A 26,542-nucleotide genomic window follows, 5' to 3' on the forward strand; every position below is an offset into this window, starting at 1 on the left:
GTGGTAATAAACAAAATTTTACTAACATTATATAGCAATTTTAATAATTTATAATTTGTTTCTTAAACAACATGTCTGTAAAAAAAAAAGAAGATCTTGTTGAAAAAATATATTAAAACATAACAAATTGTATCTTTAAAATAAAACAAGTAAAATATTTTTAATAAATGATGGATGGATGACCTTAAATGAAACTGGAGGAAATCACAGTATGATACCGCTAATGTTCACTTTGAGTTCTGGGAAAGATATTTTAATTATATGATGAACACTATTTGGTATATCATATATAAATTTCACCAGAAAATATCATGTAACAGATAAAAGGCTCATGAGAAACAATGAATATATATATATGACTTACTTTTTAATAAAAGCTGTGAATTGCAGAAAGATGATTTGAAATTCTAGACACTAGAAAACAAACATGGATACCGTCCAAAATTGTAAAAAAAAAATGTGAAGCAAATTTCACAACACAAAATAATTTCACAAAAAATAACCCTCATGCACCTGCATGGCGGAGTTATAATGCCTCATTTCAGACAGAATTTTGTTGGGTAATGAGCTTTTGTAACTGGAGTTAATAAAACATAGTCTGACATGCAACGTTCCTTCTTGGAAAATCTGAACCAAATTAATGGCCGTCTACAGACAAAAGTTTTTTTATTATAAACCATGTAAAATTGCCTTACTCACATAAACAAAATCTGTATAGTTTTATCACTATTTATGAGGTACAATTATATATGCATACTTTACATAAAAGCTTTCATTTTTAAAGGGAATTTGACACACAACCTCAGAAATTATTTTGTACAGGCAATGAGGTTGGTGAAAGATTGTGGCTTAGACATTTGCAAGATTCAGAGCCATGCATGGGTCGCAGTACATACAAACATAACAAATAGTCTTGGATTTTCAACCATTGTAGATCACTCTTTCTTATATTCTCGCAATATGTGTTTTTGTCAATTAGCCCCCATACACAAGCCTAAAAAGTATACCTTTTTTTATAACAATTGGACACAAAATTCAGTCCTAAAAACAAATCAAGTCAACTGGTATGGACATGTTAAAATCTTATTCTCTTGAAAATCTTGAATCTAACCAGGATCTTAAAGTGGGCTTTGCTTTTATTTGAAATAAACTATGGTAAATTCACAGTTTTAGGCATTTTCTTTTTTTTCTTCACAATTCTAACTGGACTAGTGCCATTTACAAAAAGGTGAGAGAGAAAACACTCTGTATTCAGGTATCTGGATCCAGGGATATTGTACTTGGACTGAAAAAAACAACACTATCACTGAAAGTTCCAACAAATCAGACCATGATTTTCAGACTGACAGACAAGTGTTGTACATTTGACAGGTGTGTCCCCCACCCCACCACCCCCAGCAGGTTTATTAATAATCACCTGCAAAAAGGCAATGAAAACCCTTTGTTTACAAAGAGTTAAACATCAACTCCCCAGTGGGCTACTGTATACAGGTGAGTCAGGTGATAAACAAAGCCTAACTGGCTTATAAGCAGCCAGATTGCTTATCAGCACACAGTATCTGGCAGTGAGACATGCAGAAATGATAAGGTGTATCATTTACAGGAGGCAGATCCGAAACCATTACCTTCAGAAATCAGAACATATGTACTATCAACGTTTTATTAACTGTTCTTGTCTTTAATCCCAAAGCCAATGACTTTCATATGATTTCTCTCCAAATGATTAGCACTTTCTTTGAACATGCCCAAGGATACTTAATATAAAGTTGGTTTGTATTATCAAACAAGCCTTCTAATACTTAATATCAGTGTATTATGTTATCATAAAATGATTGAACTTCGTCATGAAATGCCAAATCTGTACTCATTTAACAGAGAGATTACAGTCAACACCCCAAAACAAATACCTGTGTTAAGGGCAAACTGACACTACCAGGTAGTCTCCCTACCTCCCCCCAACCTCCCTGACCCTAGATATTTTCTCAACCATAGATAAAAAATATATGATTTTCTGATTTTTACTTGTTGTCTGAACCATGAAATCGATTTGTGCTCATTTCAAATAGAAACACATAATGCCAGATCAAAATTCCATATTATGCCTTAAAACAGCATCATGGCAGAATAGCTATGTTTATGACTACTGGAATGCATTAAAAATTTCAAAATTTGGACTTGATTATAAACTCTTGTGACAAACTCTCCTCCTTCAAATGATTGGAAGGTAAACAACCTTTGGAGTCTTAATTATAAAGATTCCTAGAAGAGGCAGCTGAACCTGCTTTCACAAATCCTGGCTCCTCATTAAATGTAGGTGTGATAATTTTGCCAACATGAAGGTTTATTAATTGTCTGGCACAGGTACAAGTGTACCAACTCCAAACCTTGACAATAACTGTGTCACTACCTCAGCTAGAACTGATGACAATTCAATATGAAAATTGCTTTGTACAGTCAAACCCTTCTGACTTGAACTCCCAAGGACCAGCAAATTACCTTGAGCCTCAGGAAATTCAGTCGAAGCCAAAATGTTTCCTTCAGTTGAAGAAAATCAGTCCTTAACATTTTGAGCCAACGAGGAAATCAAGCAAAGCAAATTCAAGTCAAAGGGGTTCGACTGTAATATTGAGTTTATTAACATATGAATACTATGCTGAGAGATGGCAACATAAAGGTTTATTAATTCTCTGGCACAGGCACAAATCCAACTCCAAACCTTGACAATAACTGTGTAACTAATGATGCCAACTGAACATGAGAATTGCTGGATAAAAAGTCATACTAGTGGATGTACAATCATGTCAACATGACAGTTTATTATTTGTCTGGCATAGGAACCAGTTTGCCATCTCTTAACCTTGACAGTAACTGTGTCACTTATGACGCCAACTGAAAATGAAAATTGCTAAATATAAAAAGAGTACTTATGTAAGTGGATGTGTGCCATGCCAACATGAAGGTTCATTGGCACTGGCACTCTCGAACATGCATGGCAACCTTGACAGAAACTGAGTTGCTACAACGGCTAGAACTGATGACAATTGAATATGAAAATTGCTTTGTAATAAGTTTACTAAGGTACATTGTATGCATACTTTTTGAGATATGCCAACATGAAGGTTTATTTATTCTCTGGCACAGAAACACGTTTGCCAGCTCTCAAACATGCATCTCAAAACTTGATAATAACTTCGCACTAGCTTAGGTAGAGCTAATGCCAAATGAAAATGAAAAAACTAGTTTACTAGTGAATGAGTGATATTCCAACATGAAGATGCTACAAGTGCATCTCAAACATCCTTCAGAAACTGTGTCATCACCTAAGAAAAAGCTGACACTGGATTGAGAGTGAAAAAGCTGATAGCTTATAGAATCAATGACTCGAATCTGTTTCCAGTGTTGAAACTAGTACTGGTGTCCATTTTAAGGGTCAATGAGAAAGTTACGTCCTGGTGGGGATCAAACCCACAACCTAGTCGGTTGACAGATGGACACCTAATTATCACAAGACCTGCAATCTCACCCTGATTGGGACTGAACCCACAACCTAGTCAGTTAAGAGGTGGACACCTATACCACTATCTGACCCAAATTACTGTACAAAACAACATCATTAACAGAAATTAAGATACATCAAACAAGTCAAAATGTTAACAAATAAAACTTACAAAATTATCCTACTAAACTGAACAAGGAGATGAATCCATACACATGTGTTAAATATTTGAAACTTACTTTACTAACTTATTCAATTAACTTCCTTTTGTCTTAAACATTCAAACTAAGATGGGTGTGTGTAATCAGTATTCGCTATTTACCATGGTAATTGTCCTAATGAGACTCTGCCTTTATGCAAATAAATGCCTCTTCCCCCTTACTCCACATAAGCTGATACTGTCTGAACTAATTGTTACGATTCACAATACAATTCATCCCATTAAACAATGGAAATTTCTAACATTTCAGTGAATAAATACCCGAGAGTCATTTACCACCATTATCACTGAAATCACACTTATTGTACTAGAGAACAACAAGCGATGATGCCAACGCTCAGAGCAAGCCTTGATGCCAACGCTTGCAGCAAGCCTCCATGCCAACGCTGACACAGCAAGCGTTGATACCAACAATCACAGCAAGCCTTGATGCCAAAACTTGCAGCAAGCCTTGATGCCAACACTCGCAGCAAGCCTTGACGCAAACACTCACAGCAAACGTTGATGCCAATGCTCACAACAAGCGTTGATGTCAATGCTCACAGTCAGTCCCACCCCTTTACTCCTCCAGTCCAAGCAAGATTCAGTCATACTTATTTTTTGCTCAAGAAATTTTCCATTCAAATAAACAGACAACACAATTATGATAGGAGTTTATACCAACAGGTGATAATAAAAATGCATGTCTTCAGTACTTACAGTATCTCAGTAAGTAAAATCCACAAACTATCTATTTCCAATGTCAATTCAACACCTTACTAAACAAAGAAGATACATGAGTTTATTTCTGATACCTGAACTGCAATCTTTTTATCTGATTATAATAGAAAGGCCAATCAAAGGAGATTTTGATTTATTACACATCTCTTGCAGAGAACATCATTGAAGCCAAGCAAAGTAAATCTTGGTTTATGGCACAATTTTTCTGAGAATTGAATTCTTGGTTAATGGCACATTTTTCTGAGAATAACAGTTAGGCCAAGCAAAGAAAATCTTGGCTTATGGCACAACATTTCTGAGACTACCAGTACGGTCAAGCAATAGAGATCTTGGTCGATTGCATGACTTTTCTGAATGATGATGAAACAGATAAGCAGCTATAACTCATCTTGATTTTATCTATATAGTACTATAGCAGTGAATCCCCTGCTGTTTTATTCCAGAAAAACAAGGGGCTTAACTGGGCAACTATTAAAGCTAGAGTTACAGGCCTTTCTGTTTATGTGTGTATTGTCTCTGGCAACATGTGTTCTACGATTCTATTAACTATCTTGAACAGATTTTGAGTTAAAGCCAAGGATCATGTTTTTGCACACCAAAACCACCACAGCGAACAACACCACCACCACAGGGAACAACAACACCACAAAGGATATCACAATACTCCCAACTTTTATTTCGAAAAAACAGATGAGCTAATAATGTCAATATAAATTCAAAACAGTGAATTCCACACATTCTTTCTCCCATGTTTTGTGAAGGGCGCAATATCAAAATGGCATGGAATGAGAACCAAAGCGTTATTTACCTGGCCTGGTATAAATAATGCCTGCCAGTGTGTTTATCTGGCATCAATCTCAGCCTGGCTAGGAAGACTTTCCCTGCTCCAACAAGTCAGTCTGTTTACATTAAGTAATGAGGTAGTGCTGGGTTCACAGGGAAAGTTTCAAACTCAGTGCCAAGAGCATGGAAACTGTTACAACACTTCTTGATTAGCTCTTTAAAAAAAAATAATTCTGGTTTGGGTTACCCCACCCTACCTACAAAATTGATGCCGACCCTACTGTTGATATATCAGATATGCCAGGAGGGTGTCTTTTTGAGAACTTTGCGAGCTACATAAGAACCTTTTTTCCCACTAAGCAAACATTTTCAATACCACTAAACTCAATTTAATATCACTAATATATGGAGTCATAAAATATCAATTATAATTTCGCTTGTCACAATAAACCATCACCTAGATGGAAGAAAGAGTCAAAAGGCAGAGATTGACCAATCAGTATCCACTACAGCATAGTTCACTTTTGCCCGGATATAAATGTTGGTTGTGTGTAACCTAATTTATACAAAAGGGCATGGATTTATATGCTTGCCATGAACAGGCTGAGCATAATCTGCTATAAACAATGACCTCAATGTCTAACTTGCATCTTTTTTAATGTTTTGGGTAAAGGTAAGCATTGTTCAAGTCGCAGAATTAGAAAATTGAGGATGTCCTTCGAGTAGATCAGGGCCTATGCGAATAGTAGGACATTTACGGTATTCAATCTAAATAAAACATCACACAAGTCTCTAAAATTTTGATTTCATTCCTTCCCTTGCAGTTTAAACATCAATCCTTCGGCAAATTATCCCAACACTTTCCCTCATTTGTTAAATAAAGAACTGTACATTGGACATATAAATTCTCATTAACGAACAGTCTGCTCCAAATAATGTATGTACCATGAAAAAGTGTCTCCCCTGGATAATTCTGGACTTTCAACATGTTTCTTAATATGTTTTTGCCAGTGAAATAAACAATTGCTGAATATCCATGAACATATATCAGGGATGTGTTTGACCTGGTATCTGAGACTCTAAAACCATTTCCATCAGAAGCTTGGTAGCCGCTGTAGAAGGGATTTGAGGGCTGCCCTAGAAGCAGCTTGGTGACCACTCAAATAGTGTTTGGGAACTGCTTCAGACACCTTATAGCACAAATTAGGCATCTAGAAGCCTTATTTGAGGGCTCTCTCATATGAACTCTCAGCTGCATTTTGCAAAATTCATGATGTCCCAATCGTTTCTTCGAAAATTTGCAAAATTGCAATTTTCAAATCGTGTTTTATAAATTAATGACCCAGGTCTTCCTTACAAAACTCTACAGAGGTCATGTGACAAAGGTCGACAAGTTCATGCAAAATGAACAACTTATTTTTTAACAGAAAATCAAGTGTGAATGTAAATATTTAACCACAAGCACTTTCCCTTGTTTTCGATCTTACACTGAAATTCAACAATTTTCCAGGTTAATAATTTCAGGAATGGGGCTCAGTGACCTTTCTGATTAGGGAAAAATGTCATTTTGATTAAAATAGCGATCTTTTTTTTATTTAAATTATGACAATGCTTAAATCAAATAATTGCTGTCAACATTTTAACTCTCTGCAGAGTTACTTTCCCTTCCTGTAGAGCTTGATTGTAATCATAAAGGGGAAACTTAATAAATACAGTATTTTTAGCAAAGAAAGACAACTGTTACCTGGAGTCAAAATACATTGCTGGAGTAACTTCCCTTTATCGATTTAGCCACACTTTTATTACTAATTCCGAAACATCAAACAACTAATGAAACACAAGAATTTCAGGAGCTAGTTGAAGTTTTGTTTATATTCATCATCATGTTCAGAAGATGTGTATCAATTAATTTGAAGATACAGGAAAACTGTTATTTTACCTAGTTGGTAACACACTGCCAAAATTTCTCTTTGATAAAATCAAGACTAAAGGATTTCTAAGAAGATATGCTGCCATTCTGATGTAATTATAATACTTTATGGTAATTTCAAGAACACGAAAACAATCAATGCGCTAACTATGCAGTGTGTTATTTTAATGGCCATCATTACTTAAAGCAAAAATAAATATGAAATAAAAATCTTTGAAAACAGTCTTAAAATTAGCGAAAATAACATATGGTTTTCCTTAAAGGCGCACAATATAAACTGCTGCAAACAATTATTATTTTTTCAATTTTAATGCATTTTCATGTTAAACACATTTGACTGTTAAATGATTATTTCCCCAAACTGCATATCAATTAGGTAAAGATGAAAAATAATAACCGTTAGAAATGTTGTTTTATTTTTATTAATAGCTACAATATGGCCACAAATTCTCCAGTTAAAAAAACGCCTAAATATCGTTAATATTTTTTTGTCTGTACCTTAATCATATGCCTTTTTTGGTTTCGATTATTAAAATCAAATGAGTTAAAGCTGCACTCTCACAGATTAACATTTTTGACAACTTTTTTTTCTCTTTGAACGAGCCAATTTTTGCGAAAATCCATGGAAACAAGTTATATAGGACTGCTGACTAAATATCAGATCTCAGGTTTAAGCTCAAAAATTGATGTTTTATGCATTTTTCTTAAACCTTTAGTAACGGTTTAAGCCATAAAGCATTAATTTTCGAATGGAAATCTGAAAAACTACGATCTGATTTTTTGTCAGCAATCTTATATCATTTGTTTGAAGATGTTTGTGCAAAAATTTGCTATTTCCAAGATAAAAAAGTTGTAAGAATGGTATATTTGAAAGAGTGCAGCTTTAAACATGATAATGCATTAAAATTAAAAATAAATAAATATGCTTACATTAACCTATGTTGTGGGCCTTTACATTCATTTAGCAACATTAATGATTGAGACGCACTGTTTATTCACAATTACTGTCTAAAATTAAGACCATTTCTTCAAACCCTTGACCAGTATCAGAGAAAACACCAGACATGATTTATCAAAACCTGGAAATCCCATTATAGGTCATGTTTCCACTAAAGAGAAAAAGGAGTCAGTTTCTAAGACCGATCTCTGATCTCTTGTAATGCTGAACAATGTGAAATGTAAATAACTGGACAGCAGACAGACTAATGAGAAACAGAAGAACTTTATTTTCCCACAGTCTCTTGGCTAGCATTATAAATACTGGACAGTTTTTCCTACAAAGATCAAGGGCCATAACTCCAGCCTTGACTTTATTTCCCCCACAGTCTCTTGGCTTACATAATAAATGCTGGTCTGTTTTTCTTAGCAAATCAAGGACCATAACTCTAGTAAGTACTATATTTCCCCCAAAGTCTTTTGGCTATAATCATAATGCTGGTCTGTTTTTCTCAGTAAATCAAGGACCATAACTCCACCAAGTACTTTATTTTCCCTCACAGTCTCTACGCTAACATTATAAATGCCGGTCTGTTTTTTTCTTAGCAGATCAAGTACAATAACTCCAGCCTGGACTTTATTTTCCCACAGTCTCTTGGCTAACATTATAAATGCTGGTCTGTTTTTCTCAGAAGATCAAGGCCCATAACTCCAGCCTTGACATTATTTTCCCCCACAGTCTCTAAGCTAACATTATAAATGCTGGTCTGTTTTTCTTAGCAGATCAAGGACCAGAATTAAGGCCAGTACTTTTTTCCCCCCACAGTAACTTTGCTTTATAATTGATAGTTTTTCTTAGCAAATCAAGGACTATAACTCTAGCTATATCTTCATTTTCCAGAAGTGTTTTGACTAACTCAAGTGAGAACTTTATTTTCCCACAGACTCTTGGATTACATTTTAAATACTGATATGCTTTTTATCAGGAAATCACCTGCCTAACTTCTTCTGGCCAGTACTTTATTTTTCCACAGTCTCTTAGATGATATCATAAATACTGGTCCATTTTTGTCAGTAGATTAAGGACGATAACTCCAGCCAGGACCCATATTCTCACCAACCCAAAGCTAAGATTAATTATTATATAGTATCATTTGGGTTTTCAGAGTAAATGCAAAAGCATTACAAATGTTGCTTAGCTAGAAGCTATGTCAATGCCTGTCTAAATTTATCGGTAAATCAAGGGCAATAACTCCAGATACAGTTTTGCCTGAGTGATATTTATGGGAATTACTAACCCTTACACAGTCATTGGCTCACTATCTCTGAAAATACTTAAATTTCAATGAAATATCATTCACCAAACTAGTCTCAGCACAGTCATTTCAAGGTGCTTTCTTCTGTTTCTGATTTATCCTGAAAGTTGGAAACTCTGATTAAGACCATAACAATAACTCACAGTTCTTTGTTGAAGAAATTTTTTGAGATAAAACTTAATAATTGTTTCTTTATTCTGCAATATTCACAATTCCCTTATCAATTATTACTGACTCCTGCATTCGAAAAGCATTATATTGGAGATATTTAACAATGATTTCAGACTCATGCACTCCAAAATAAATTTATTGGGATATGTTTAATGGTGATTTCTGACTCCTATGTTCCAAAAGCATTATATTGGAGATGTATAAAGATAAGGCCTAAAAAATAATACATTTGGTTCGGGTTACCCGTCCCTATCTACAAATAGGTGCCATCCCTGCCGATTTTATAGTCAGTAAAAGAAATTAAAAAAATAAAAATTTAAGTGTTTATATTCGTATTTTAAAACCTTTATTAAGAAAATTACTTTATTTTAATTCTCAAATAATGACAAAAACAATCTTTTTTTGTCAAAAAGCCTAATAAAAAAAACAAGTTGGGTTAAGATATGTCAACCCAGGTAACTTAAGTTATTCAGTTTCATAGGTGAGTTGATGGCGCCTGGCCGCCCAGCCGCCCGGCCACCCGCCCGAACAACAATGTTCGTCATTCAAATAACCAGGTTTCACTATGTGAAAACCTGGTTAATAAAAAGCCTACCTACCCTACCTGTTTTTGAAAAGGATGTAACCCTAACCAAATCAATTTATTTTTTGGCCTTATTTTCAATCCCTGCATTCCTAATACATTATATTGGAGGTGTTCAACAACAAAGCAATGGAATTTAGGATAAGTGCAGAGAAAACAATAAACCCCAAATACATTGTCAGTAAAAGTGTGGAACTCTCATCAAAAATGCATGGCAGAAAAGTGGCAGAATTAGCACACATCTGTCCACTCCATTCCCCAGCCTTTTCATCAGCATTCTTGTGGTCACTGATCAGCATTTTTGAGGTCATTTCCAGAGCAGAGTCAATCAATTTTCACTTATTCACCCCTGGCGGAAAAAGTTTGAAAACGAAAAGTCAACTTCCTCGATTGAGGTTATATTGGGGACAAAAACCAAGAACAAACCCATGAGAGTAAGAAAATGTTAGTGTTGCTACGAATGTTTCTTTAGTGTTCTTTTCCAAATAATTTATTAACCATCACAGCAATGTCATTTTTATTTCCTGCCATTGGGTATCGTGCCTTTTTTAAACCAAAAGAAAATACCCTAGCAGTAAAACAACTCTATAACTGTCACATTCCAAGTCGATCACTAGAAGTGATGTATTAACAATATCGAAATAAACCTTCAGTTATGGAATTCAAACATGGTTATTGAAGAAATTGTTTTATCACAAACAAGGGTGGATACAGGAATGAAATAAGAGGGGGGCATACCTTATGGTGTGACTTTGGGCTTGCACGCCCTCCCAAAGAACCATTTTTTTAAATTCTGCTAGTGAATAGATAGTCTTATCATCACTAAACATAAAAAAACAAAATGTGCATTGTTTTATGTGTACATGATCCTAATAATTTATCATTAAGTTGATAGTATTCTCTGTATATTTATCTTTACCATATACTGTGAAATCATTAATGTTCGTGGGCATGAAATTTCGTGGTTTGCCGAAAAAAAACAATTTCGTGGGTACTTGAATTCGTGGATTTTCATTTTTGAAAAAAAAAAAATCGAAGATGCGATCGTCCTAGATCGTCTGCATAATATCCACGCGCTGGCCCGTGATTTCCGTCTTCTACGTCACTCGGTTTATGACACTCGCTAATAAGGTACGACATGCCAATTAGTGCATATACCCATGTCACTTATCGATTTAATTGGAAATAAAGGTAATAAAAGAAGATGTACCCTGATCATAAATACAGATAGGGGAAGCCATTGAATGCCAATTTAGAATTTTGCAAACTGTGAAAACACCGAAAAGGTGCGTTTATTGTCACGTTCGGTGCTTAGTAACCTTCAATATACTAGTAATCGATTAATTATTTTATTAAATAAAAAAAATCGAGTATGAACACTCATCACGCACATCTTGTAAACTTGGAGATTTTCATTAACAGCACACGTTTAAACACGTGCTTATAACTGTCATTTCCTGCATAAAACACATTTAATTGAATTGATTTGGTTCATTATTTGTTAAAGGCAGTCATAATATATTAACAGAATAATGATCGTAAGTTATAATACAGTGAGACAGGTTTTAACACTATACTGCGACCTCTGTAAAGAATATACTAGAGTATACATGTACATAACAAGGCAATTGAAAAAGTGAATAAATGGTTTATATTTCGTGGGATCTTGAATTCGTGGATCACCCAACCCACGAAAACCACGAACATTAATGCCCCACGAACATTAATGATTTCACAGTATACCTTTTTTATATTGACAAACAGTATATACCTTTTTTATATTGACAAACAGTATATACCTTTTTTATATTGACAAACAGTATATACCTTTTTTATACTGACAAACAGGCACAATCCAGTCATTTAATGCTGATAAGATGTCAATCTCTCACCCAAGAGACCCTGGGTTTGAGTACCCACAGGGCCCGTGTCCCACATGGCCTCTCAAAATAAACAACAGTGCTGTTTTTTAACCCGAGATAGGATTCCAATGAAAACGTTCACCAAATGTTTTAAATAGGGCCTTCGAAAATACATTTGGTTCAGGTTACCAGACCATAACTATGAAAAAGACACTGACCATACGTTTTATAGTCAGTTAGTAAAAAAAAAATATAAAAAAAATAAAAAAGATATACATATATATATATATATATATATATATATATATATATATATATATATATATATATATAAAATATAAAAAAAATAAAAAGATATACATATATAGGTTTTTATTTTTTTATATATAGGTTTTTATTTTTTTTTATATATATGTATATCTTTTTTATTTATTTTTATATGTGCATTTTAAAATATAGTTAAAAACATTTCAAAGTTTTATTCAGAAGATTTATAACTTCCACACCATTCTCAAGTGATGATAATTAATAAAAAAAAATAAAAAAAAATAACAAGCCCACAACCACTGCCTGTTTTTGAAAAGAATGTAACCCTAACCAAGCAATTATTTGTTTTGGCCCTGGGTAGTGGAAAATATATACATTTATTTTTAGCCTAAGAAGAACACAGCCAATATCTTACCTTTGTCTTTCTTGAAGACTATTTTACATTTACAAATCTTTGATTCACTTCCACGGGCTTTGCACATGCTCCTGGGGCTCAGGGGCTCCATGGGCGGCGGAATAATGTCCGCCCCTTGAAGGAGATCGACATCATCTAGCGGCCCTTTAATAGGGACAAAAGCTGACCCTTCTTCTCCACCTATCTCAAACACAGTTATATTTTCCACATCCCTTTCATTGTCAGAATCACTGCCCTCCTTTATTTTATCCAAATTACTATCAAAGACATCATAAATGAATATATCACTTCCCGACCGTTTTGGAGGGGGTAGAGGCTTAGTAATTCCGATTTCTGAACTTATAATCCCCGTTCCTGATGGTAAACAATGCTGACACACTTCACTTTCAATTTCCTCATTCTCCATGGCAGACTTCATGTGACCTTTAGCCCGCTCCATGTCTGCAACAGTAGGGCTCACATTTCCCGAGCCCTGGGAATCACTGAATCCCCCCGTATCCGACTCCCGGTCAGGAGTCTGTGACGGGGAAGAGCTTTTTGACGAGCCTTCCTCCGCTTCCACAATCATCCACAAGGTGTTTTTACACTGAGAAAGCAGAGTTCCACCACCCTGGATCAGAACCATCCTAACCACTGTTGTGTTTTACACATCCACTTAACATGTTTCCTCTAAATCCAATTTTGATCCTCGCACTGTCATAATTAACTCCACGCTGAGAGAGCAAACACTATCATTAATTGCCCGATTGATGTTACCAACAGAGTCAAACCCTTGTCCAATACTATCCAAAGAGAAATTATTGCTTGTTCCCTGAATCTTATGCATAATTTACAACAAAATAACTCAACCAATTTGCCTGATATTAGTGCTTCACACCCGGTGATGTAAGAACTCTTGGCATTATAATCATTGTCTCTGGTTAGTCAATCCCACGATAGTCAATTCTGCATATCAGCAGGTTTATATTCTCAATCCCCAGGTATAAATATTTCCAAGTCAATTTAAATTTTTGTCTCTTGGATATCAAGCTATCCCTGCAAATCAGCAGTTTATATATTATACACAATCCCTAGGTTTTAAGTAGTTCCAAGTAAATATAATTTGCTGTTTCCGGATATTAGTCAATTCAAATAGTCAATTCTGTATATGAGCAGTTTAATTAAGTTTAATCCCTAGGATTTAAATAGTTCCAAGTTCCACTACTGAAGAAAATAATGATATAGAGGATTATTGTCTATTTCAGTGTAAGATCGTAATATATTTCACTGAGTGAGCACCAAAAGCTATATTTAACAAGTGAAATATTCACTTTTGGTGTTCATGAGGTAAAATATATTGCTATCTTACACTGAAACACTTTCTTCTTTTTTTATTATATGCTTAAAAAGGATATACATTTGATTTAAAAATGAGAGCGGGCTTAATCATAATATCAAAACAGTGAAAAATATCAAAATGTTATTTCACTGTTTCAAAAATATAGTTTTCATTTCACTGATAAATCTCTATATATACAAATTCCACATATCAATCCCTAGGTTTTTAATAGTTCCAAATACTACTGAAGAAGATATAATGATGGTAAGAAATGGGCATTTAAATCTTAAGTCACTGAATAGTCATTCCCACTCGTCAGTTCTGCAGATCAGGGGAATATCAAGATTCAATCTGTAGTATTTCAAATAATTTAGTTTTTCCAAGTAACTACCGAATAATATAATGATGGAAGTCTATTAATATTCTGACCTCTAAATAAAGAAATCAATATCGCCAATTGGATTAACTAGTATGGAGCGATGACAATAGCTACCAGACAATTTTCATCACAAAAAAGTCGAAAATCACCAACCAAAAAAAAACGAACAAAGGGGTCCAATAACAGCAGGCCACCAATTACAATATTCCATTATCAGCTTTCCAATATTCAATACCAATATTAGGAATGAAAACAATTTTTTTTTATAAAGAACTTTGAATAATTATTCACGAACAACATCAAAAATATTGTTTTCTGTGCAAGAAAGCAACAACACAATCATGATATGTGAAAATATCTCTGAGCCAAAAAAAAAATGCTTAACCGCACTAAACACAAATTTAACTCCAAAACAATAAATAATTTCATATATCTCCACCGTTCAGCACCAATCAGTAGCCACATATCCATCCAAAGTACAATAACTTTCTGACTGATATATTTCCGACCTTTAACTGCTTTTGTCCTGTCAAAACTAATTGGACCTCGGTACAGAAGCTCTGAAACCTGAGATAAAGTTCCACGAGGGCTTATCAGTTAGCCCAAGAACAATTATTTGCAATCTGTTAGAACCTTTCTGCCAAATGAAACTGAAATTTATTACTCAGACATAAATACATGTCGCAATCTGATATTGTTTTTTTTCCCATAAATGTGCTATAAATAACTAATATTATATCCACTGGGTTCGTTTCTGTATTACAATTTAGGTTTTAGCTTGAGGGTTATGGGAGGGCGTTCCACCCTGTCCATTGTTGAAAGCACCCTTCTGCCCTCATTGAGACCAGAATGTGCACCCTCTTGCCTTCAAAGAATTAAATGCTTAAGATTATCAAACATCTCTTTTGTTTTTTATTAAAACTTCAAATATGAATATGAATTTAAATAAACTTTACATATTAATTAAATAGTTGAAACCCAATATTACTTCAAATTTATATACGCACATTTTTTTTTATGAAATTCACAATGCTTTAATTATTCACTGCCTGATAATGTGTGCTTTGTCCCTCAGCACCCTGTCCCTTTCCTGTAGGCAACCCTGTCCCTTTTCTGTAGGCAACCCTGTCCCTTTTCTGTAGGCAACCCTGTCCTTTTCAAAACCTGGCTAAAACCCTGCACAATATCCAACAAATTGTTAAATCTAACACAAAAGTGATTTTTCTGGAGTTTAGTAATTCCAACTGAATGTTCAGGAACCGAAATTTATCTCCAATATATAGCTTATTTGACAAAATGTATTGTCCAAAACTACCTCCAAAAGAATTATTTCCCTTTGTTGTTTGCTGGTAAAATGTATAACCAGGGCAAAACCAGACACCCTCAGTCCAAAACTAACTCCTTCCAGCATCAAAGAATTATTTTAGCAGACAACAGTAAAATACATGATAAATATTCAAACATTTAATGGTCCAAAAATGCCTTTAAAATTAGACTTTTCATATCCACCCATTGTCTGAGGACCCAGCTTCAGCCTCACAGGAAAAACACTGTAAATTCTACAAGAAAACAAACAACAGTTACACCCTTATAGCACTTAAGCCCCAAGCAGTCACCTGGCTCAAGTGGGGGCACCTGGCTCTAGCTAATTGTCCCCAAAACTCTTTGCAGGGCCCCACAGACATGAAATGATGAGCCTCCATTGTAAAATTCATAAAGGATTTCAAAAATCTGTAAAGTCTGACCTCTAATTAAATTTCAATTATCCTCTCAGAATATTTTAAAGTTCAATATGTTTTCTTCCCTCTTTGAAAGTTTTGTTGAATTTCAACTTAACCTGAGTGGTCACTGCTTTTTTGATAGCAAATGAATTTAAAATGTAAAGATGTTTTGGAATTTACAGTAGTTGCCATTCAATACAAAACTTTCTGAAACAAGTTTAGGAAAGTTATAAAGAGAGTCTTTGGCTGTCACCTAATTAATGTAAGATTATTTCTTTTTTATCATACTATTAAGACACATTGGACACACAAAAAAAATGAAGATTTAATTTCATCATTGATTTTACTTATTAAATATTATTTTATTTATAATAAAAATAAATATATCTATTTTTGTTGTTGTTGTTGTTGTTGTTTGTGTTGTTTTTGTTTTGTTTTTTGGGGGGGGGGAATTATAGAAAATACCGAATGGCTGTATTAACCTTGTGATAAAATGATATATTTATGCAAAAAGTATAAGTTTTGACTTCCTTTATAATGGATTTTGAAGACTTTACTAGTTTACAAAAAATAGAATACACCACAGTTTTCTATTGTTCAAATTTCTTCAACCAAAACTAGTCGGCATGTACTTCTTATCCACTTAATTACTTCCAATATCTGAGCTCGTTTTTCTTGACTCCCGCTAATGCAAACACGATATTTTATTCCACGCTTTTATCTCAGAAAATCGTGTCTAAATGTTTATAATATCTGAATAAAATATAAATACAGGAAAAAATCATTTTCCCAAACATATGTCATTCTCTGTAAATTATTTACACAAAGACACATTTAGTGTAAGTATCATTATAATAATCACTGCCAAGAACCCAGGCCACTATAACTGAATATTTGTTCAGGCCTTTTCTGAACTCACAAAATACCTGCATCCCAATTGTTTCGGTGGTCTAATTTTATTTAAAAAAATCATGACAGAATGAAAGTGTAAGGAAGAAAAAAACAAAAAAACACTAGCAGACAGCAATGAAAAATAATTACCAAGGGAGGCAATAGTGAAGTGGTTACATTATACTGATATATCAGCCAGTACAGCAACACCAAACAAACTATTAATCAACTGTGGCCTGTATGAGCAGTAGAAAAATCTAAGAACAATTACTAAGGGAGGTAATCGTGAAGTGGTTACATTATACTGATATATCAGCCAGTACATCAACATCAAACTAACTACTAATCAACTGTTGTCTGCATGAGCAGTGGAAAAATCTAAGAACAATTAATAAGGGAGGTAATCATGAAGTGGTTACATTATACTGACTTAACAGTCAGTTTGTACATCGACTACAAACTAACTTTTAATCAATTGTGGCCTGCATGAGCAGTAGAAAAATCTCAGAACAATTACTAAGGGAGGTAATCATGAAGTGGTTACATTATACTGATTTATCAGTCAGAACATCAACAACAAACTAACTATTAATCAATTGTTGTCTGCCTGAGCAGAAGAAAAATATCTGAGAGATAAAATCAAGCCCAATTCTGTCATCAATCATTGTCAAACTCAAATTTTGTAATTTTTGCAATGTGTTATCCAAAACCCATACCTGTTTGTTTTTTATTGACGAACAGTGCTGATATTGTTGAATAAAAAATATGTGTCACTGAAAACTAGCATTTTTTTTAACATCTGTGAAACATCTTGAATTGCGTTTTTTATGTCAGTTGTGGATTTTTGGTGTGATTGTTTACGTCAGAAAAAAAATATTTGTTGACAACACTAAGTTACCTAGAGGGTGTTTATTACTAAACTTGTCTATGCAGACTTCCTACAAGGCCTAAACAACAAAAACTTCTGGTTGCGGTTACCCGACCCTTGCTACAAAATAGGCATCGCCCCTACAGTTTTTATAGTCTGTTGGATAAAAAAGAAAACTTATCATTAATAATAAAAACTAAACAAGCAAAAATTGTGTGTTTTTATATGTGGCTTTAAGCATAATACAGCCTTATTAATTACAGAAGATTACTATTACGCCAATGCCAAATGACGACAATACAATTTTAACATAAAGACTTATAAAATAATAATAATAATGATAATAATAAAAATCTACCTACTCGACCTGTTTTTAGACAAGATGTTACCCTAACCATACATTATTTTTTTGGCCCTTGTATATTTTTTAAACATCTGAGAAACATCGTTTTTTGTCATTTGTGGATTTTTTGCATTGTGTTATTGTTTACGACAGAAAACAAATGATTTGTTGACAACTAAGACTCGATCCTAAGACTTTGTAGAGTTAATGAAATAAGGAAATAAATACAAAGAACTTACAAACTTGAAAATCCAAAGAAACTCAGATTGAAAGTTTACGAAAATTAAACCTGCATCTCACAACAGAATTTAACCAGTGTACACAACATTTGCATCATAAAGAGGAGAAAAACAACAGAATGTCACATGAAGGCATCTTTCAGACCTCAGAGAAAATAGTCTGTCATTTCAGTTTTTGCCTGTCAAAGCTGCATCAGTTGTAAATGTCATACATACACCTGACTGCCCTGAATGCCATCTGTATAAGAATTGACAAAAACTGACCGAATTCCATATCTTTACAACAAACATCAGTAACCATGACCAAGATAAATTTTTATTAATGGATATGCATTGGAACTGTTCTGACAATGACTACATCACTTGGATTAGAAAAATAACGCCCTTGTATTAAGAACTAATGAAAACTGACAAAATTCCATATTTTCGCAAAGAAACTAGATTTTGTTTATACGATGACCATAGCACATAATTATTGATATTTAAACTTGCATTGGAACCTGCTGAAGCTCTCACATTGACTAAATAAAATGTTTAAGAAAAATAAAATTTCTTAGAGTTACATTTTTAAATTTAGTTCAAACGATTTTAATCATCTCCCAAGCACAGCATTGTCTAATAAATGTATTCAACACACAAGATTGTACTCCCAACCATCACTGTAATTAATTTTTCCATAAAAATTAACTTTCACAATATAATTATAAATCCCAATAATTAAATGCACTGAAAACAGTGCACCTTCATATGCACGCACCAATAAGAAAATTCTAACGAAAGTTAAAAAGCGTCTCAATATTCTCCCAGCCAGATGTGCCATGTTAACGCAAGGCGATTTTTTTTGTTCCCTCAAAACCCAAGGACCCTGCTTGTCTTTCAACGGGAACTTTTGCAATGATAAAATCCGGCAGCCATCCTGACTCACACATTGTGTAAAATATATCTGTCTGGGAGCAGAAATTTGTAATTTACATACTAAGGGCATTTTTTCTGTCTTTCCAGTCTACTGTTTTCATAATGCAAAGTAAGGCATTGCAAAATCAATTTTGTGGTTCAGGGTCTGTGATTACAAACATACTTAAGTCAATGTCTAGACTCAGACTCAGAAAAATTACAAAAAAATACTTTATTCCGTTTGATTAACAAAAATAAATGTACAATTTCAAATCATCATAAAATTAATTAAATTTCATCATCAATACATTACTAGATACATTACTAGAAACAAAGTTACAATGAAATGAACATTTGCAGTTTTGCAACTTCGGTCTGAACTTCGCCTGGAGACTATTTGTAATCTAGGCCCCAACCCTATTTTCGAGCAACAACCCTGTTATTTTTTGTATGGTTGCTTGGATGAGTAAAATTGAAACAAATATGTTAATAATAAAATCACATTAAAAAAATATTGTTTTCTCGGCCTACCTAGCTGACTAGTCTGTTATATTCCAGCATGTCACTGAATCCACAACATTTTTATTTTTTTGGCCTTAAATAAAAGTTTTATGAATAACGGTTAAACTTGCAGCAGGAAAGAAAAACAACATATCATTATGAAAGCCAACTTTGAAATTACAAGTCTGGAACCATATTCAATATATTTTATTTGAAGTGTGCATACAAATTGACATTTTTCAAAAATGAGATTTAAATAACTAAGATTTAACTCCAATTTCAGGCGTATAATAAAAAGAAAAATTGTAAGTTTCATGGTACGATAATATAATAAAATATAATTATTGCTTGTTTCAGTGTACGATTGTAATAATTATTATTTCACATCGAAAACACAAAAAGTTAATTTTTCACTCCTTGCTCCGCCAATCGTGAAATATATCTTTTGTGGTGACTCAGTGAAGTAATTATTACAATCATATACTGAAACACACAAACATATCCTCTATTTATTTAAAAAAAAAATGAAAAGCTTAATCTAAAAAAATAATTTTTCTTAGGCGTTTGTAACACTTTTAACCATAAAACATCAATTTTCAAACGGTAATAAAAATTATGAAATTTAGCTGCCATCTGATTTTTTGTCAGCAATCTTATATCACTAGTTTCCATGCTTTTCGCAAAAAATTGGCTCGTTTCAAGACAAAAAAAATATAAAAAATGTCAAAACGTTCAATATGAGGGAATTCAGCAGCTTTAAATTTAATTTGCATGAAAACCTTGAAATAAACAATAACCTATATTAAAATCCATTTAACCAACTTTTTCTCACAATATATAAATAATAAAATTAACGTATGATTCACAAGTTTCTATATATATAACAACCACAGAACAGTATTTATTTGAACTCCATAAAATGCGTAATAAAATTACTACGAGATTATTTCGCAGACATGTTTTTATCTTTTCTCATACAATGCGCAATTCGTATATAATTCCCCAAATACACCTCATATAAACACTGCCGGAATGCCCACTAAATGCCAGGTAGCTATCATTTCAAATTATTTCAATCATTTCTCACTGTCTACATTTTCAATTTTCTGGTGAAGATAAGATTTTGATGGCTTCCAATGACTTCAATGCAGTTCACATGTGTCGAAGAATTATACATCAAATCCAAACTGTATCTAACTGAACTGCACCTCTCTATGGGAGATGATTCACATGATTTTGAATCATTTTTGTAACAGCAAAACCACAATTCAACATTCTTGTGATCAAAATACTTTTTTCTTGAAAAAATTAATAATAAAAAAAAAAATCAAATAAAAATAATAAAAAAAATCAATAAAAATAATCGACATCCTGCCCCTTAAAACAAATTCAGCACTGCTTAATAAGTATTTTAATGTTGGACAATTTTGGTATAAAAAAAATATCCACATAATTCAAATCATCACGTTAAGGCAAATAAATATATATCCCACTTAACAATTACACACAGTAAGTCAAACTCTGTTACAACATCCTGATTAATTACATTTTCCAAATCACCCAACAACCTTCCCTCTCTCATCTCGCAGAGGTAAATATAAATATTGACTTGTAATTTTTCGTTATCAATCAGTGTCAGGCCTTCACGTCATCAGGGAGATATGTGTTTTACTTTCATCTATAACTGATCTATTGGTGCAAGAAAACGGGGAATTCCTATGATTCTCTGCTTATTACATATTTGCGAATATATTTTGCTTGCTCAGATTTTGCTTTAAGTCGATTTCAGCCGAATCAATGGCTGTCAGCATTTAGTGCAAAAAAATCTAGTTTTTTCATAGCATGTACATAGCTTAAATTAACAGGGTCATTTCCCCCTACTGATATATATACGTAAGTTGTCTCTATTTCTGATTTCACCCGGGGGAGATTTTTTTTTGGGGGGGGGGGGGGGGGGGGGGTCGTCGCCGGGTCCGGACCGATTGAGGTTCCAAAGTTTTAGAAGACCTGCTATCAACATTATCATGATCAACAACACAAAAGAAGAACCAACAGCATCATCACCAACAAAATCCATACTATCATCATAAGCAGCAAAATAGCAACATCAACATCAATTTCATGATAATCAACATCACCATCAGCAGCGGCATAAAAAGAATCACTTTTTGCCTCCTCCTCGTTATTGCTGTTGTCGCTGTTGTTGTCATCATCATCATCATTATCATCATCATTGTCATCGTCATCATCATCATCATCATTATCATCATCATCATCATTATCATCATTAGCAGTGGTGACAGCAGCAGAAGAAGCAGAAGCTGCAGGAGCAGCAGCAGCAGCAGCACCAGCAGCAGCAACAGCAACACATACTCAACAGTGATAGATTCTTCATTATTGAAACTCAGCAACTTACCACCACATGACATTAATTATTAAATTCCAAGAAATCACAAAATCAAATTATCATCATCATTGTCATCGTCATCATTGTCATCGTCATCATCGTCATCATCATCATCATCATCATCATCATCATCATCATCATCATCATCATCATCATCATCATCATCATCATTATCATCATTAGCAGTGGTGACAGCAGCAGAAGAAGCAGAAGCTGCAGGAGCAGCAGCAGCAGCACCAGCAGCAGCAACACATACTCAACAGCGATAGATGCTTCATTATTGAAACTCAGCAACATACCACCACATGACATTAATTATTAAATTCCAAGAAATCACAAAATCAAATTAATTAATCTATCCCTGTAATTTTCAGTCAGTTTTTACATGAATGTCACAGGCACCAGCAAAACAGACCCAGCATCCTGACAGCAGGACACCAGGTTATGATTATGATCGCCTGCTTCTTATCTCAGTTACCATCTTTTTATCACACAGACAGAAAGTCCTTAGGGAATGTCTTAATTGTATTAAAAATGTGCCGACATATTGTTCCTCTGTTTCACACAGTACTTCCTTAAATGAATAACAATGAAAACTTATGTTATTAAAATATCTCAGCCTCAGTCCTGCACTACACACAGTACTTCATCATCAATTACAATCTGAAATAATTCTATAAAATTATCCAAACCGCCTTCCCACACTACACACAGTACTTCATTATGTTTTACAATCTGAAATAATTCTATAAAAATATCCATAAAATACTGACTAATCCACAGAATTAACAATACAGAAACTGAATTAGCTCCACAAAATGTTGATGGAAACACATTGAATACATTGACAAAAATAAAAGTCAGCCATTTAGACGATTTCACTGCAAAATGTGTAACTGTTTTTACATTGGACTAGTATTGAGTGAATCAAATATGTCCACCCATCCTGTCGTGAGAGCCAATCATTTTTCTAGTGAAAGGTCAGAATGACCTTGAACTTTAACCTACTGACCCGGAAATAAGTGTGGGTCATCCAATGACCAGACCAATGTGAATACCAAGTTTGGTGACTAACTGTACAATGTGTCATTCAAAACTTATGGATAGAAAACAAACATGTGATGTTGTTACCAATTATGGAGACAACGACAAACAGAGAAATACCCACGTCAGCCATGTTTTACAGGTGATATGAAACTCATACTAATCAAAATGAATCTTTTGATAACTCACAAATTTTATCAAAATCGAGTTAAAGAATCATGTCAACCAGCACAGGTGACACAATAACATATATAAAAATATTTTTTATAATGAATCTTTAACTTTTCACAAATTTCATCAAAATGTAGTACAAAAATTTAATCAGTTTTGTAAATCACAGTGCAATCTCTAACCACCATGAATAAGAATCGTTTTCCAGTACATACTGGAATCTGTGCCAAATATTGCAGCCAAACTGATGATAAAAACGCAAAAACAATCATCGTGAAAATGTCAACATGTAAATAACAATAGATATATGAATGATACCAACTCATTTCCACTATACCTTGTTCCTTCTGATCTTTTTTATTCCAAGGTTCTATGTGGATTTATGCCTTAGACTTTATGCCAAGTTTCATGCAGTGAGATATATTGCCAACTTCCACAAAGAAAACAAACTTCCCGAGGATATTATGTTTTATCCTTTGATCTGCAGTAGTTTACATTGTTTAAGAAAATACCTAATTAAGATTTCAGATTTTTTTCTCCAAGTAATTTATCTGTAAAATATCATCAGTAAATAATATAATTCTCTCAACTGATACCAGTTGTTTTCATTTATCAAATGCATAGTTTATTCAGCATTTTCCAACAATATTGTTCACACAAAAAATGAAAATAGACAACAGGTCTTGTTTGGAACTACAGCGCCCACTGCTGCTTTGATAATGAAAGGTCAAGGTCAAGTAAATAAAACAATTTCAAAATGACTTGATTACTGCATGTAATTGAATTTATTTCGATGCATTTTCAGTGGTCGAAATTTGCTTAGCACAAGCCCGCAAGCCCTGCACTGGTAAAATGATTTCCGGGCTTGCTCGTATTCTAAATTTTATACAGCAGGGCTTTTTCCAAATTTTGATGCCAAGCAATAAGATAAGAATTCAGGCTTTTTCATGCAAAAGTCCAATTTCGATGACTGCATTTTGGACATGAAATTATTTAAAAATTTAATAAAACAAACTGTTCAAAAATGTAAACAACGAAAAAAAATCAAAAAAGAATACCAGCGCAAAAATATGAAAATTGAAATCGAGCGAGCTCAACAAGACTTTAAACCTGAAATTATGCTTAGAATTATGTTTATGATAAAATGATATGAAAATGAGTCAGATTTTAGCAATGTTGCGTTAATGTATTTACACAACTGCAGCGTTCATCATAATTACATCTATAACACTGGCTTTCTTTGTAATGCTTTCACGTGATTTGTAATATTTGAAATCCAATATGCATGATTCAGATCGCATTCTAAGTTTACTAGGAAAACTTATACATATTTGCAAACATAAACTTCAATTATTCCGAGAAAAAAACAGGATGTTTTTCTTACAAAGGTAAACAACAAACTCACTGTAGAAAAAATGAATGCACATTAAGTCACTATATTTTGTATTTCAATAAAATTTCAGGAACAGCTAATCCTGGCCCCGATTTCTTGAAACTTCTAAGAAGGACAGGCTTAAGTTGCTTATTTCAACTAGCTAAAATACATACTTAGATATGATTTTGATAAATAAAAATTGGTTTAATCTGATTTTCATCCAGATAATTCCTATCTAAAAATATAAATAGACATAAAGAAGTAAATATTACATTAATTATTGAAAATCAAAAATAGTGAGATTAGCTTAGTCCTGTTATATGAGTTTCCAGAAATTGAGGCCAGACATTTTATATAAAGATCAAAATAATAAAAATAAATCTGAATTTACTTTTTTATTTCTCTTGAAAATGCAACCCACGGCAGTCCAAGACAGACAGAACTTCTAAGGAATGTCGGCCTTGGCCTCCACAATATCAAAATGAATAAGTAAAATAGGCCACAATTATGAATATTATGTTTATGGTTTCCCTTGCCACATTAAACGGTAACCATGGGTACGTTAAAGGTCGTTGTTTTTGTTGTTGTTGTTTTTTCTTACTTCCTAAGGCCTTAAAAAAATACTTGTGACTCTGCATGGTTAACCAACCCTATCTTCGAAATAGGCGCTATTGTTTTTAAGGTCTGTTGGTTAAAAAAACATGTATTTTAATATGTAGTTTTTAAACTTTTAAAGCTTTATACTGAAGATTGCTTTAACACCTTTTTCCAATGATGACAAAAATGTTCTTTGATAAACTGCATTATAAATATTATAAACTATTTTTTTTAAAAGCCTACCTTTCTAGTACCTGCTTTTATACAAGATTTAACCTTAACAACACAATTTACCTATTTTTGGACAAACCCCTTTTATTTCATAATGAAAAACGAAAAAAAAAAAATGTGCCCACTAACACAAGTAGCTAAATACACTGTGGTTGGAGGCGTTTGTGAGTCCGTCGGGAAATATCAAGCAAACCATTTGTGATTCGTTGCCTTACATACAAGAACTGGTTAATTAATATTTTTCAACATATAGCATGTTAACCCAAAATATTTTGAGGAACACACATGTGAAGAATGACAACAGCAGTGATCGGTGATCGGTTGTCGGCTGAGAAAAAGTGAATGTACGCCCGGCATTATCTGGTCCAACATAGAAGCCTCATTTACCAGAGCATGGATCAATTTCCACCCATGTGCCACACACGTGGAAAGGTCTTGATAATTATATTAAAGTTAAAAAAACAAGATATTTTCACGAATTCATGTGTTTTACAGTACATTCCCAACATGTTATTTACATGCAAATAAGGGACCCCTATACTGTAGAATTATTTTTGGTAGCTGACCCCCCCCCCCTCCCCCCCCGCCCTCATGGAGACCATCATGGGCACCCATATGCCTTCATATACTTTAAACCTTAAGAAAATCAAACATTTCTTTTGTTGTTCATTTAAACTTATACAGAATTATAAATACATACAAATTACTTTATATATCTGGAAGTGTAAACCTTATATTATTTCTTGTAAACCCAATTTCTAACATTTTCCATCAAATTCATAACATCCAAAATTTAGTGTTCACAGCCCCGATACCATGTACAGTAAATCTCCAACACCTATACGCCCTCACTCCCTCTCCTGC

At 33.6% G+C, this 26,542-nt stretch overlaps 1 protein-coding gene across 8 annotated transcripts in view; it reads right to left on the reverse strand.

The window, feature by feature from the left end:
• LOC128217069 (membrane-associated guanylate kinase, WW and PDZ domain-containing protein 3-like) overlaps window positions 1-26,542 on the reverse strand; it is a 99,814-nt gene that overhangs the window by 50,128 nt on the left and 23,144 nt on the right. The window contains exons 1-2 of one of the 8 annotated variants that reach the window (XM_052923923.1): window positions 20,948-20,962; window positions 12,700-13,734 (exon numbers count right to left, since the gene is read on the reverse strand). The exons of the other annotated variants lie outside the window; for them this stretch is intronic. Coding sequence (XP_052779883.1) covers window positions 12,700-13,324 — 625 coding nt within the window. The 5' untranslated portion in view covers window positions 13,325-13,734; window positions 20,948-20,962. Of the gene's footprint in view, window positions 1-12,699; window positions 13,735-20,947; window positions 20,963-26,542 lie in introns of those variants that run through there. 8 annotated transcript variants of the gene reach the window in all.

This window comes from Mya arenaria, chromosome 14, assembly GCF_026914265.1.
Source record: "Mya arenaria isolate MELC-2E11 chromosome 14, ASM2691426v1".
NCBI classification, from domain to species: domain Eukaryota; kingdom Metazoa; phylum Mollusca; class Bivalvia; order Myida; family Myidae; genus Mya; species Mya arenaria.